Source organism: Balaenoptera ricei, chromosome 12 (assembly GCF_028023285.1).
Source record: "Balaenoptera ricei isolate mBalRic1 chromosome 12, mBalRic1.hap2, whole genome shotgun sequence".
In the NCBI taxonomy this organism is placed as follows: Eukaryota; Metazoa; Chordata; class Mammalia; order Artiodactyla; family Balaenopteridae; genus Balaenoptera; species Balaenoptera ricei.
Window position 1 is genome coordinate 19,729,579 of NC_082650.1, and position 15,715 is coordinate 19,745,293.

The window sequence follows — 15,715 nt, forward strand, 5'->3', positions numbered from 1 at the left end:
GGAGTCAATAGGCAGAATTTAAAGGGATCTGAGCTGATTGGAATTTTTGCATTATTCCTGTGCTTTTTTATTTTGTCATGGCCAGAGATTCTTGGCTGGCCTTTATTCCACCTCTCCTTTGCAGTCTGACAAATAATCTCAAGAGCCTGCTTCCCATAAAGACCAGTTAACTTTGCTACTGTTTCTTGGCAAGACGTTGCATCCTTGGTCAGGACTGCAGTTGCAGAGTTGTCTGCCGTTGGTTCCCAAGGGAGAGTGTGGATGGCTTGATGCAGCCCATCAACACTACTGGAAAAACGGCTCAGATTCTCCAAGTCCTGCTCATGGTGGGTCAGCCTTATTTCAGGTGCAAATTATAGAACATTTTTATACTGGAATATTTGGGAAATCAGTTTCTGAGCTTGGTTATTGAATTGTTTCTGCAGTACATTCTTTGCAAAGCTTCATAATAACATAATAGTAAATCATTTTGCATGTTAAAGACTTAAAAGGAGGAAAATCACTGGTTTTAAAATTGGAAGGAATGATTTTAGGTACACCTAGAATTTTTAACGTTAGGATAAGAATTCCATTATTCTGCCTTTTAAAAATAATAAAATTTGAACTTTTCAAAGGAAAAAAAGGATTTTAAAGGAAAACTTCAAATTTAGTTATTAATACTAGAGTATACACCTACACTAACAGTCTGAAATAACCAAGCATGTAACTACACATTAATTGTAAACTTTTGAAAATCTTAATATGACATAATTTTTATTGAAAAAAGTAAATTATGTATTTTATGGTACAGTTTTTATTTGAGGGCATATGAGTGAGGCCTGTTCTATAAATGTGTGTAGGCCTATTTGAAACCTTTCAGTAATAAATCATTAGCTTTAGCTAATGGGGTTTGTAAATTTGTTCAAGAGTTTGAATTTTTTTTTTCATGTTGTAGGCATGAATCTTCTTCCACAGGGCAATTGTGCCCAACAAATGAGTCTGAAATTCTTACAAATTTGTATTGATGGTTTAAGCCCTTAATCTCCTAATTGGCTGCTGGTGCTGCTACCAAATACCTATCCTTTTTAGCATAAGAAATAGAATGGGAATCCTTGTCTTATTAGACATAGAAAAATTGTCTGCATATGGATTTTTTTTATGTTAAGATGTAAAAGTGAAATAAATTATCCTTTTACAAACTGCAAAAGATATTCACATTCAGTTCCTCAGATGTTTATTAAACATCTACAGTGCACAAGCACGTGCTAGCTGCTCTGAGGAGCTATAAAAACAAGACAGCCTTTGCTCTCAAAGAGCATTACAGTTCAGTGGGGAAGGGATGAATACGCACAAGTGATTGTATTACCAGACAGATTGCAATGTGTTACTATATCCAAAGTATAAGAGTATTGCATGAACACAGAGGAGAATATTAATTCTGATCAGGGAAAACAAAAGAAAATGTCATGGAAAAAGTATCAGTTGAATTATCTTGAAGGCTGGATGGGTAAATTTTTGATCAGTCAAAAAACATACTAAGCAAGGCCCCAGAGGTGGAAGAATGCATGGTATGTTCTTGGAGTAAGAATTGCTTATAGTTATAAATGTGGATGGGGTTGTTTTGAGTACATTTGTTCTTGGATATACAGATGTGTTGGAAGAGGATGAGGAAGATTCAGAGAGTGAGCCAGAGGGACAGGACATCGATGAGCTCTATCACTTTGTGAAGCGAACACATCAGCAAGAAACTCCGTGCATCCAAGCGGATGTCCAGCATCCTGCACTGACTCCTGTGTTGAGACCGTACCAAAGAGAGGCTGTCAATTGGATGCTACAACAAGAGCATTTCAAAAGCACCCCTGCTAGTGGCAAGTATAAGATGCTTAAAGAAAGGCAAATTGATCAGAGGGATTATATGAGACAGAGGGTAGGGGGAAATCGATCAGTAAACAAATCATATTGAAAACATAGGATAGAATGGGTGTTACTATGAACAAAATTATTTTCTAAGAAATCCTTCAAAATTGAAATCTAGAGAAATTCATTTATGAGTTCCCTCATCCATAAAAGTTCAAACTGATTTTTCCAGCCAAAGTAAAGGCTGCCTTGATTGGAATTTTTAAAAACCAAGAGATTTTTTACATGCCTTTTCAACCAGGAATTGCTTTCGTAACCTGATCAGATGGAATCTTCCTAATATATGTAAAAGGCTTTACAATTTAATCATGAATGTTAGGGACAGAAAGCAAATTTACAAAAGTAGGAGACTTACGTGTGACTAATCTAATTTTCCTAGGTTTGCATTTATTTTCTTTACTCCACAAAATAAATAATAAAATGAAACACCATCTAGTAAGTGTTTTCATAAAAGTAGTAGATTTATGGGAGTCATTTGTGCACTTCTTTATCATTGTCTTTAAAGGCATGGACACAAGATGAGATTTTTACATGACTCTAGGAAGTAAAGTGTTAACTATTTCTTATTCTTCCTATATAGATTTATTTTAATCAGTGATGAATAGCTCTTATTTCTCCCACTTTTTTATCCAACGAACTTTATTTTTTTTAACTTTTTATTTTGGAAATATCAGTTCATAGCCAGTATTATTTCTTCTTCTTCCTCCTCCTCCAATATTTTGAATTATTTTGAAATAATAATCCCACATATTGTATCATTTCTTCTGTTAATATTTCAGTTTATTTCATTAAAAGATAAAGGAGCTTTTAAACAGATATAAATATATGTACAATGCATTTTAAAACCCAGTAATTCCTTAATATCACCAAATTTCTCTCCCTTCCTTCCCTCCTTTCTCTCTATTTCTGCCTCTTATAGTTTGTTCAAATCTGAAACCAAATAACATCCATATATTGGAATTAGTTGCTGTCTCTTAAGTTGCTTTTAGTCCATAGGTTTTATCTCCTCTCTCTTGTATTTTTTTCTTATATTTGTTTAAGAAATGGTTAGCTCTGTAGAGTTTACCACAGACTGGATTATTTTTTCTCCAAAATGAAATAATTTTTTTCAACTAAGGAATTTGATTAAGGTGTAACTTACATACAGTAAAATGCACAGACCTTAAGGGCACAGTTTGATAAGTTTTGATGAATCTATGCATCTGTGAAACCAGCAACTCAGTTAAGACATAGAACCAGACTTTTTCAAAAGTAGCCACTGGCCACACATGCCTCTTGAGACTTGAAACGTGGTTGTCCAAATTATGTGCAGTAGGTTTAAAATATATACTAGGTTTCAAATAGTACCAAAAAAAGAATGTGAAATATCTCACTACTAATTTTTATATTGATTGCATATTGAAATGATAATATTTTGATTATATTGGGCTAAATGAAAACAACTATTAAAATTAATTTTACCTGTTTCTTTTAATATTTCTATCATACAGGGCTGACATAAAGTATTTCCATCACCCCAGCAACTTCCATAATTGCCCAGTCAGTTCTCCTACTTCAATCCCTTCGGGAGGCAACCACTGTCACCGTAAATTAGTTTTGCCTGTTTTTGAAACAAACGGAATGATAAAATGTGTACACTCGGGTGGAGGGAGTTGGCCTCTTTCAACATAATGTTTTTGAGGTTCATCCATGCTGCATGTGTCAGTGATTCATTGTTTTTTGTCCACAGGCTGGATTTTGTTGATTAAATCCCATGTGTCATTTAGTAGTTTTTCTGTTCCCTTGGTTCCCATAAATTAAAGCTTTTTATCTTTTAATTTTTTTCATTTTATAAAACCTATGTGTCTGTATTCCTACTTCATCTATTAATCCCTAAAGAAAGTAACAAAAAATGACTTACCATTTCACTGGTGAGTAGAGACATACTTCCTACTTAGCAGTTGGTTTGAACAACTTAAAACATTAAGGGAAGGGTTAGTGGAAGATTCTGGCTGAAATAAACTCAGTACTTCAGTGTTATAGGTTTAGATATTATTTCCTCAGTTAAGCCTTTCCTCCCACTCAGACCCATATAAAAGATTAGGTCTGATTTACGTTAATGTATTAGTCCAGTATCATATATCTGTTGAGTTATTTAAAGACATCAGGTAACTTCTTGAAGGATTTATAAAAGATAAGCTACTTTCCTTTATTGAGTAAGACTTGGTTATATGTATTAGTTTTCTTTTCCTGTTAATCCTCCGTAATTTGCTATACTTTTTCTGTCTTATCACTTGTTTATATGGAACATATTGGTGCCCAAAGCAAAGGAAGCTAAAGAATAATATCTGAAGAAAAGAATGAGAGGAGTCCTAGCCTTTTTCCCATGTGTATGTGCCTTTCCAGGGTGTCCTGACTGTTAGCTTACTTTTCTTTTAATGTGATTATCTGGCAGAAAGGAAAACAAACAGAATCTTGTTCTTATGATTATATTTTTCTTTAGAAAATGCCCTGCACTTCCTATGGCGAGAAATTGTTACATCTGAGGGTTTGAAACTCTACTACAATCCATATACAGGCTGGTAAGGCAAAACTTTATGTACTTGATAGTAAAAATAAATATTACAAAAACTTGTATGAGATTGGTAGCGTAAGTCTTCAGCCTCAGCAGTACCTCAAGAAGGAATACTAAGTCCAGGTCTCATTAGACATTTTTATAGATAGACATAGAATTAATAGCACATGTAATTTTTCAGTAGATAAATGCAGTATAATAGACTTAAGATGCATAGTTATTGATATTTAAAGAGATTATAATTTTAGGTAAAAATGTCATCTTATTATGGGCCAGTTCATTAAATTTGTTCATTTCTATTACGAAAGAGTTTTAGGAATCATTAAATATGACTAGTGAATCAGTAGTTATTGCCATTCTTATTTTTTTATTCACAGATTCATAAAGGTCACAGAAAGAAGGCAGACATGCTTCCTTTTATTTATAGAAGAGAAAAATGATGACAGTACCAATTCTGTTTCTGCAGACTTTAGTTGTCAGCTCAGGCAGGTTTTTGATCACAGTTCTTATATTCATGATCTAGGGATTATAATTGTTGCAACCTAAAATATAATTTTTAAAAGCTTAGCCTTCTATGCCTTTCTCCCAGTTCTCTTTAGGAACAGTGTAATTTTTATTTGCATTCCTATGATGTGTTTTTCTTGTTTTTTCCTTAGCATCATCCGTGAGTACCCAAATGCTGGGCCACAGTTGCTTGGTGGAATCTTAGCAGATGAGATGGGTCTCGGAAAGACAGTAGAGGTTTTGGCTCTGATTCTGACACATACCCGGCAAGATGTCAAACAAGATGCTCTCACTCTTCCTGAGGTAGTAGGAGTACTATACGGCTTGGGAAAGCAGGGACATATGTTCTCCAAAAGCATCATGTATCGAACATTTGCTTGGCACTTAAGTCAACACTTTCAGTTTACTCTGTGACTAATGATTTATATTAGTTGTTAGTTAACTTCAAGTAGGCACAGAAAATGGGGTGTTTGTGACCTGGAGGGGTTTTTTAAAGTGATATTGGCCAACTAGGAAGGTGACATGCTGTCACTTACCAAGCTTCCTTCTAGCTGGCAGAGAAATCCCCTTAGGAAAGTTTCATTACTTCCTCAAATGTTTTGTCACTACTTCAAGTCTCCGTATTACTGCTAAATATTTTTGAGAGCTATTTTTCAAAAACTGCAAATCTCAGATATATAAATCTTAGAGTCAAATATCAATAATTAGAACTTTGTTACAGGATAAACAGCTTAGTAATTAGATCGCTAGATGAAACAAACTGTGAGTCTTTATTCCAAAATACAATTGTGTTTAAAAATACAAATTTTAGAGCTTATAAGAAAAAGAAAAAACTTCAGTGAGGCAAATATAGCTCACAGTTCATATTTTCCAATAATGGAATCTGAAATCAGCCCATTAAATCCTGCCGAAATGAGGCCACTAGTTAAAGGCATAACTGTAATTACCTGTATGGCCCACCATGCTCACAACCTTAGTGGTTATGTGATCTTTTAATAGTGTAAAGTTTGCAAAATTAGCCTTTCAGATTTGAGTAAGGGTTAGAGTAGGGAATGTCTATTTCCTTTGTAGAAAATGAGTTGGAGTATTCAGTTTTAACTATTGGTAACTTCCTTTGGATATTTTCTGTTCATTAGCTGTGTTAATTTTAAGTTATTTTGAGTATTATTACAAATTCAATGGGTTATTACTATTTTAAACAAGGCTTAAAAAGTTAATTCAGAAGTTTCACACTTAGAATTTAGGTAATTTAAGATAACATGTACAATTTTAAAAAGTGATGGCTAGCTGTAAACTCTGAAATAAAAAATAAGGTTTATATGTGTGCATAACATATTTAGCCCTTTCTTTCATAATTTATTATAACTCTTTTTCATCTCCTTAATAGAAGGAGGGTTTGTCTTATTAAGCAACTCAGAATACTGAAAGCAAAACACTGTGTGACTACTTAATGTTGTTTATATCAGGGAAAAGTGGTGAATTATTTCATTCCATCACATTATTCTGGAGGAAATGTAAAAAACACAGAAACCCAGAATATGGAATTTGAACCAAAAGAAAAAGTTCAGTGCCCCTGTAAGTATGAAATCTCTTAAAGATAACACCTTTTTACAGTGATCTTTGTTCTAGTTCTTATAATCATTATATAGAGATATCTTGTAATTGTTATGAATAATTGTTTCTACAGTTATTTATACTTTGCATAAAAGTTCAATTACAAGGCATATTATCTTAACAAAAATAAACGTTTATTCTTTGGTTTGACTTGGTCCAGACAGTTTTTTGCTTAATTTGTTACATTTAAATTTCTTTAGCTTACAGTTTAAACCAGGCTTTGATAAAGAGTAGCTACTTCAAATTCTGCTAGCAAATGAATGTTTCCCTTGCTAATGGTAGCATTTATGTAAATAACTGTGAGAAGTTTTTTTTTTTATATATAGTTTTAAATGATAGTTGATTTGTAAGATTAGCAAATTAATGTAATTCTTCCTTAAATTATTCCATCACAGTAATTTATTTCTTAATTATTGAGATAAACTTTTATTACATATTCTTCAAAATGATGATGTACAGACAACATATCTTTAATAAATCTTTGATTTATTTTCTTCTTAACTTGGTCCTCGGTACACATTAAGATTAACTGAGTTTTCTTTTCTTTTCATTTTAATTGTTTTGACTGAGTTAGCATATCCTTTTGCATTTAGCTACTCGTGTGATGATCCTGACAGCTGTTAAAGAAATGAATGGAAAAAAAGGAGTTTCCATTCTTTCCATCTACAAGTATGTCAGTTCTATATATAGATATGATGTTCAACGGAACAGGAGTCTTCTGAAAAGGATGCTGAAATGTTTAATTTTTGAAGGTCTTGTGAAACAGATCAAAGGCCATGGTTTTTCTGGTACTTTTACACTGGGAAAGAATTACAAAGAAGAGGATATACATGATAAAACAAAAAAGCAGGTAACAGAGCATTTATTAAGTAGTTTTATGTGATGCTTTACAGAATAAGTTGACAGACCCCACCTGTCTGAAGCTCTTACAGTCTGATGATAAAAAAACAAACATTAGGAAAAACGCTTACGGCTGTGACGTATGTTTTCTACTTCCTGAATATAAGTTCCATCAGAGTAGCAACTTTATTTTGGTCACCATTAAGCCTGGAGAAGAGTGCATGACATATGTCAGGTACTCAATAAATATTTATTGAGTGAATTATAAAATTAGTTTGTTAAGCATATTATAATTTAAGATAACTTTTCTTACCCTCATGTTGTTGTCAGCAGTTAAAAAAGCATGTTCCATACTTTATAAAAATATTGATACCTTACATTTGCATAGCTCTTTATATACAATGAATCTTTTACATAAGTTTTTATTTTTCCCATGTCATCACCTTATAAAATGTTTATATTTTGTTATAAAACTGCTGCTTTGTGGCCAATAAGTTCAGTTTGCCTTTAAGAAAATAGTTACAAATTGGCAAACATAACTCAAGAAAAGACTAATGACAACAATTCAAAATGTAGAGTTACCAGCTTAGCTACTGTGAAAGAAATGGCAGACCAAAAAGTTCATTTCCTAGAGCAGGGAGTCTCCACCAGTTTCTCCCCAGCTAGGTTAGAAGACTGCAATGAACTTCTGTGCTTTTAATAATCCTTCTGCTACCCAAAAAAGAAAATCTCCTTCAGTTAATGCCAGTCATTCCATGTTAATGTCATTCATTCCTCTGTTCAACCTTGACTGTGACATCACTTCTAGGAAGCTATTGCTGGCACCTACCTCCCCATCACAGCCCCTCTCTGTTATATAACCCTCTTATGCATTCCTATAGCATCATTTTATTTATTACTGTTCTGTCTTTTCCAACAGACCCCTTTGAGACCAGGAGCTAAATATTCCTCATATATATATCCCCAGCATCTAACATGATGCCTGGCACAGAATTGGCATTTAATAAATAATTGCAGGAGGGTACACAGTTAGAAAGGAGAAAGAAAGAAGGAACTTATTTGCTAATTGCAGTAACTAGTAGATTAATTTTCACTTTGTTTAAATGCTATATTTTAATACTTGGTATTTTTATAATTGCCCTAGTTTGTATATTTATGTATTATAAACTACCAGTCTTTTATTGATTTAGGCAGATTGTAAATTATAAGAAGTTGATGTCAAAATTAGTAGCTCCCTTTATCTTTCTAATTTTTGTTCACTCCAAATCTTAATGATACGGCAGTAGAGCTTTCTTTTGCTTTTGGAGGGAAAATCAGGGAGGGGAGTTCTTAGAGCAACTTGAAAGCCACTGATCAAGAGTGATTCTCCTCAGGGAAGGGGTAACAAAGACTGGCTACTAGATTTTTATGTAAAGCACATGAAGTTGGGCATTTCATTTCAGATATGTCACTCTGTTGAAATAAATTAAATAAATAGTATTTTTCATAGGTTGTGGGGAGTCCAAGGAAAATTCAGAAAGAATCCAGAAAACCAGGGAGCAAGGACACAGATTCTGAATACTTTCCATCAAACACCTCTGATGATGATGATGATCCTTACTATTATTACTATAAGGCCAGGAGAAATCGTAGTAAATTGAGGAAAAAGCCTGTTCCATCCACAAAAAAGGAAAAAAGTCAGCTTAACATCAACCTCAACTCACAGGATCTCTGTCCAGCTGCCGGTGACTCTGCAGTTACTGATGTTACCACATCTGAAAGTACATGTGTCTTTGAAGTCAAGCAAAAACATGCAGCAAAGGACCAAGCTGAATCTCTAAATCCTGTTGGTCATGACATGCCACATTCTAATATCATGGGTCCCTATAATTCCTCCGATTATCACTTTGAGTGCATATGTGGTGAAGTTGACCAGGTAGACCGTAAGCCTCGTGTTCAGTGCCTGAAATGCCACTTGTGGCAGCACGCAAAATGTGTGAATTATGAAGAGAAGAATCTGAAGATTAAACCTTTCTACTGCCCCCACTGCCTTGTTGCGATGGAGCCAGTATCAACAAGAGCAACTCTGATCATCTCCCCTAGTTCCATCTGTCATCAATGGGTGGATGAAATCAACAGACATGTGAGGTCATCATCTCTTCGGGTCTTGGTAAGGTAGTTTGGACTCTTTAAAGGGATAGGAAAATGTAAATTTTCACTCCATGATAATTTTTATAATCTTTGTCACTTTGTTTTTTATCCCAAAAACTAACTTAGTGAGATAATAATAATATTAAATCAGAACTTGAAGAGGAAACTGAGAGTAAGAAATAGAACCATAGACTGTTTATTCTTTTCTGACATCAGAAGTTAAAGCACTTTGGGTGGAAAGATGAAAGCTTTTGAAAAAAATCTTGATCATATAAATGAAAAAGTCTTTGTATAAGCGTTTATACTCTGAGAGAAATGCAATTCAAAGGCAGCATTGTGTAATAGTATGAACTTGTATGATCTTTCAACTTTTAGCTCCAGAATCTTCCTCTGAAGCCTCAGTTACCCCATCTGTAAAATAAGGATTTACTCATTCAACAGATATTTATTGAGTACCTATTATGTGCCAGGAATTGTGCTAAGTTCTGAAAATAGTACCCCCTCACAGACTTTTTGTGAAGATTAAATGATTTGATAAAGTGCTGGCACATAGTAAGTGGTCATTTAATGTTGTTGTTCACTACTGTTAGTTTTCTTTACTCTCTTTGTTCTTCTTTCCACGCAAATGTTATGTATGTTTTCTAGATTTCAGCCACTATGATAGGCATGGAGAATACAATAATATGTAAAACACCATCTTTGCCATTGAGGAGCTCTGTTCTGTAGGGTAGGCAAACCTTGGTTTGAATCTTGACTCTACCAGTTTGGAGCAAGTCACTTCATGTTTCTTATGTGTGGGATAGAAATAATAACAACTAACAGGATTGTTGTTGAAAGTAGGAGATAAAACTTTGCATGGTGTCTGAAATATAAAAGGCATTCAGTAAATAATAGTTCTTATTGTTCTACTTTTTCACACCATTGTGCTTTTGTACAAGCTATTCCATCTGCCCACCTACCTGTAAGTCCTTTTCCCTTTTTCTCCACCTGTGAGGACTCCTAAATGTACTTCAAGATCTACCACAAATTTGAATTCCTCTCTGAATTTACCTTCTTAGCCATAGAATTGGTCTTTCCACTGTGAGCCTTCACATTTACTTCACATTTACCGTTCCATTCACATTACTTATGTTATTAGTCTTACACACTAAAATGCATCTTTCTCTAGACAGGTATAGGATGTATCTTATAGCATGTTTGGTTCTAAACAAATAGAAAGGGCTCAGTAAGTGTATAAATAAATGACTATTTCAGTATCTTTGATGTGCCTTTCTGCAATAACTATGTCTATGCTGATTATTTCCTAGGTATATCAAGGAGTGAAGAAAGATGGTTTTTTACAGCCTCATTTTTTGGCAGAACAGGATATAGTCATCATTACTTACGATGTCCTTCGTTCAGAACTAAACTATGTAGATATCCCACACAGCAATAGTGAGGATGGACGTCGCTTAAGGAACCAGAAGCGCTATATGGCCATTCCCAGCCCCCTCGTAGCTGTGGAGTGGTGGAGGATTTGCCTTGATGAAGCTCAGATGGTTGAATGTCCTACTGTAAAAGTGAGAATTTCTGCAGAACCTTCTGAGGACTGGGGAAGAGAAAAGGGAAAGGGATTGGAGGAGACTGTTCATAGAAAATTTAATAGTTTAAGTGTAGTTAACCCGCAGCATTGACATTGGCCAAAAGTTTGCCTTTGAACACTCAACATTTGCTTTTCTCTGTGTATGAACTATATAATCCTTAGGAATTATTTTGGTAATCTGTGAATCATTGCTCTAAATGCAATGCACATGTATATTTGAATAAGATGGCAGTTTTTGTGTGATGCAGATCAAAGTATTTAGGGACTTTTATAAGCATTTCTGCTATGTGGAAGGCTCATCATATAGCCTCTGATAACTTTGGCAGTTTTTTTGATCAGAGAGACCAAATGGTAATAGAAAAATACTACTTTAGAGGACAGAATTTTTATTCAGACTTTGTTGTATGTCTTTATTCTGTCTTCATTGGTCAGTCTGTAACCTGAATTGAATTTATAAATCATGTCTATTAGCATGGTGGTTCACATCTGGAGGATGGGGTGGTCTAGGGAATGTATCAGTCATTCAGGGGGTATTTTCATTCTACACATACTTGAACTACCTTTCCTCTTTGGAAGGACACATGGCAGCCTCCTGCTAATGAGAACCACTGTACTAGAAGATAGCCTGTTGAATATGACATTCAATATTGAGTGTGATAAGTGTTTGATAAGAGCAGATGCATCTGACCTGAAACATAGCTTGTCATGGGCTATTTTCATAAGTAAACATGTTCCTGACTTTTGAGTTTTTCCTGTGTCTTTTTTCTTTTCTTTTTTATTTCATATTTCTCTCCCATCAGGCTGCAGAAATGGCTCAGCGCTTAAGTGGGATTAACCGCTGGTGCATCAGTGGCACTCCAGTACAGAGAGGATTGGAGGGTAATGTATGGTTTTCTCACATATTTATTGCATGTATTTGAAAAGCTTAATTTTTTTGAACAAGAAGTATTTTATGTTTACCTTTGGCTAAAATCCTTACTTAAGTGAATATATATGTATTTATATTTGACTCCTAATAGTTTCAAACACTTACCTTTTTAAATGGAATCAAGTGATTTTTGTTTGTATATATGAGGATAGATATATGGTGAGTAGTCCCATTGTCCTAATTTGAGCAGTTACTGTGCAAGCTTGAACAGTGTAGACATAGGCCTGACTTGAACTCAAAGTTCCAAATGGTGAGTAGAAAACAGGAAGAACCTGACAAGAAAGAAAGAGGGAAAGAGCCAGAGAGAGAGGAAAAAGGAATTAATTTCACTTGGCCGTGTCTATAAAAATAAGGACCTCCCGCTCACACAGTATAACTCATGCTTCTACATTAATCTCATTCATATAACTTATTTTTTCCATAGAACATAGACTGCATTTTTAAAACTTTTGTTCAAGTTGCAAATATTTAAAACTAAAAGTTTAAGTATGTGTTGTTTTACATAATAAATTTCCTGAAAAGCTGTCATTAAAATGTGGTTAAATTATAAAATATAAATATTCTTGGAGTCCTGTGGCAAATATTCATCCTCAAAATTTATCATTCTGAAAATTCAAATTTTCATATATTGTTTGTTTCTAGCAGAATAACTTATCATTCTGCTAAAATAAAAATATCAACATCCATTACAATGACGTGAAAAACAATTTTTTTTTGATGATTATTTTTAGGGGAAAAATATTTTTTAGGAAGATTTTAGGTATATATTTAAATACCTGTATAATTTTAGTAAGTTACATTGTGAAACATAGTTATAGAATAATATCAGACTAATTAAAAGGCCAAATTTAGTGGTCTGCTGTTACATTGGAAACTGCCCAATTATGATATTTAGGTGTTAATAAGATATCATTCAGCTCAAAAGTTAGCTGAGAAGGTATAGAAAAAAGAAAATGACTATCAAAGTTACTTTTTTTCTAATTTTAATATTGAAAAAATATGAGCAATAATTCCTCAGTTCCCTGGGCAGTTAGTTTATTTTGGTTGAATAAGATGTTGGCAGGTGTTTTGAGCACTTGTCACCATTCAACAAATTTTTTATTAATTTTTTTAAACACCTTTATTGAGGTATAAATGACATATAATGAAACTGTAAATATTTAAAATGTAAAATTTATAAATTTTTGACATATGTATTTACCTGTGAGTTTATTTCCGCAACCAGCATAATCACCCCCAAAAGTTTTCTCATGCCCAAATTACCTTAAAAAATAGCCTTTCCCAAATTTCTAGAAATTTAGTTTATCTTTCATCTTTGCTTCCATGATTCGCTGATATCTTTAATACTATGACTCTTGTAATATATCTGTTCTTTTTGTAGTTGTTGCAATGGGAATGTTAGCCTGACGTGACTTACTATGTTGTATTTGGAAGTAGAAGTCTCATTTTTTTTCTTTTTGTGTTAGACCAGGGTTTCTCCACCTTAGCCCCATTGATGTTTAGGGACAGATAATTCATTTTTGGGGGGAGCTGTTCTGGGCATTTTGGATATTGAGCTTTTACCCTCTAGATGCTTGTAGCATTCTTGCAATTGTGACACCCACAAATGTCTCCAGACATGGCCAAATGTCTCCAGTGGGCAAAATTGCACCCCTCCACCTCCACCTCAGTTGAGATCCACTATGCTAGACTGATAGAGATAAATCAGATTTGATGATTTATTAATTAACAACATTCGTTTTTGCACCATGGTAAAGTCAAAAAATTGTAAGTCGAACCATTGTAAGTTGGGCACCGTCTGTATTCTCAGTGTGCTTTTTTTCTTTCTTTTCAGATCTTTTTGGGTTAGTGGTCTTTCTTGGTATTGAACCTTACTGTGTCAAACACTGGTGGGTTCGACTTCTCTATCGTCCTTACTGCAAGAAGAATCCTCAGCTCCTCTACAGCTTTATTGCCAAGATACTGTGGAGGTCTGCAAAGAAAGATGTGATTGACCAAGTCAGTAGGATAAGTTTTTATTGATTAAGGGTATTAGGAAAAAAAAAAGAAAAGCAGAATTTTGGTAGAAAGTTAAATTTCCAGGTGAAATCTTCTTTTTTCTCCTCTGTATAGATCCAGATACCCCCTCAGACAGAAGAAATCCACTGGCTCCACTTTTCTCCAGTGGAAAGACATTTCTATCACCGTCAACATGAAGTGTGCTGCCAGGATGCAGTAGTAAAACTCAGGAAGATTTCTGACTGGGCTTTGAAGCTCAGCAGCCTGGACAGAAGGACTGTCACCTCCATCCTGTATCCATTGCTGAGGCTCAGGCAGGCCTGCTGCCACCCACAGGCTGTTCGTGGGGAGTTCTTGCCACTCCAGAAAAGGTTTTATTACCAATTTTCTTATACTGCAATTGGTAATACAGTAGTAATAGACAATATTTAAGCAATTAGCTTCCTAGCCCACAGTTTCATTCAGGGTATTATAACTGAGTTGTCAGCTATTTTTAAAGCAGTGTGGTGATTTTTCTTTGATATGGAACCCCATTTGTGAAGGAGAATCACATCAAAATTATTTTCATGGTTTTGAACATTTCTTTAAAATTAGAACTATTGTAGGGTTTTGTTGTTTTTTTGGGGGGGGGGTTGTTTTCTGGTGCACCCCAGATATGAAAGGCTTTTGTTCTTTTTGCATTATATTTTTTGGTTCCCACATCAGGAATTAGATGAATTAGATTACCATTAAATATTTTCTTTATAGTCGTGCTAGCTATATTCTTTGATTATTCCTTTCTAATACATTAAGGTTATTTATGCCCACAATACTCTATTGTCCCAGAAACTTTTTTGTTCATCAGACTGTGACTCAAGAACTGGCCTTTTTTTTAGCACTTGATATTAAAAAGATACCCTTTCAGGTGCTGTAAGAAACATAAAGAGGAATTTGACTTTTGTCCTTGCCTTTAAGCAGTTTATAGACAAATAAAGGAGCTGACAAAGATTATAGATCTTTATAACGTAAGGCAAACATGATGTATTTCACAAGAGGTATATATGAATTGCTATGGACAATTAGAGTATGACAGTAATTTCTATATAAAGTAGTTAATGTTAGACAGCCTTCTGGTGGAAATGGCATTTGAGCTGATCCTTGGAGAATATTCATTTTCTTTACAGATTAAAAAAAATCAGGCTCTTAGAGGTTAATTAAGTTTAGTGCTAGGATGCAGATTCAGTGTTACATTCTCACACCCATACTGTTTCTAATATATCATGTGTACTTTGTACTTTAGGAAGATTTTCCTAGTTCTGGTCTTCACTGACTGAAATGAGAGAAAGTTAAAGAATGATGGGATCAGAAGAATGCTTGCTAGAATAGTAAGAGGTAATCAAGCTAAAAGTGATAATGGTGAAAATGGGGGTAAACAGAAAGATACTGAAGATCATAAAGACTCTGTAAGAGTCTGGTACTCTTGATCTTATGTAATATAATACTCTAACTTAGGATTCTTTCTAGTTCTGAACAATCTCCCTTTTCTTTTAGCACCATGACAATGGAGGAACTGCTGACATCCCTGCAGAAGAAATGTGGAACTGAATGTGAAGAAGCACATCGGCAGCTAGTTTGTGCCCTCAATGGCTTAGCAGGCATCCACATCATTAAAGGTAGAAGGTGATTGCTT

At 34.3% G+C, this 15,715-nt stretch overlaps 1 protein-coding gene across 4 annotated transcripts in view; it reads left to right on the plus strand.

The window, feature by feature from the left end:
* Positions 1-15,715, plus strand: part of SHPRH (SNF2 histone linker PHD RING helicase) — an 85,571-nt gene that overhangs the window by 13,340 nt on the left and 56,516 nt on the right. For 3 of the 4 annotated variants that reach the window (XM_059941047.1, XM_059941048.1, XM_059941049.1), the window contains exons 4-14: positions 1,629-1,847; positions 4,379-4,457; positions 5,107-5,257; positions 6,421-6,529; positions 7,162-7,418; positions 8,898-9,557; positions 10,846-11,097; positions 11,921-11,999; positions 13,883-14,046; positions 14,161-14,417; positions 15,577-15,698. In XM_059941047.1, coding sequence (XP_059797030.1) covers positions 1,629-1,847; positions 4,379-4,457; positions 5,107-5,257; positions 6,421-6,529; positions 7,162-7,418; positions 8,898-9,557; positions 10,846-11,097; positions 11,921-11,999; positions 13,883-14,046; positions 14,161-14,417; positions 15,577-15,698 — 2,349 coding nt within the window. Of the gene's footprint in view, positions 1-176; positions 327-1,628; positions 1,848-4,378; positions 4,458-5,106; positions 5,258-6,420; positions 6,530-7,161; positions 7,419-8,897; positions 9,558-10,845; positions 11,098-11,920; positions 12,000-13,882; positions 14,047-14,160; positions 14,418-15,576; positions 15,699-15,715 lie in introns of those variants that run through there. The other variant, XM_059941050.1, reaches the window with a different exon arrangement.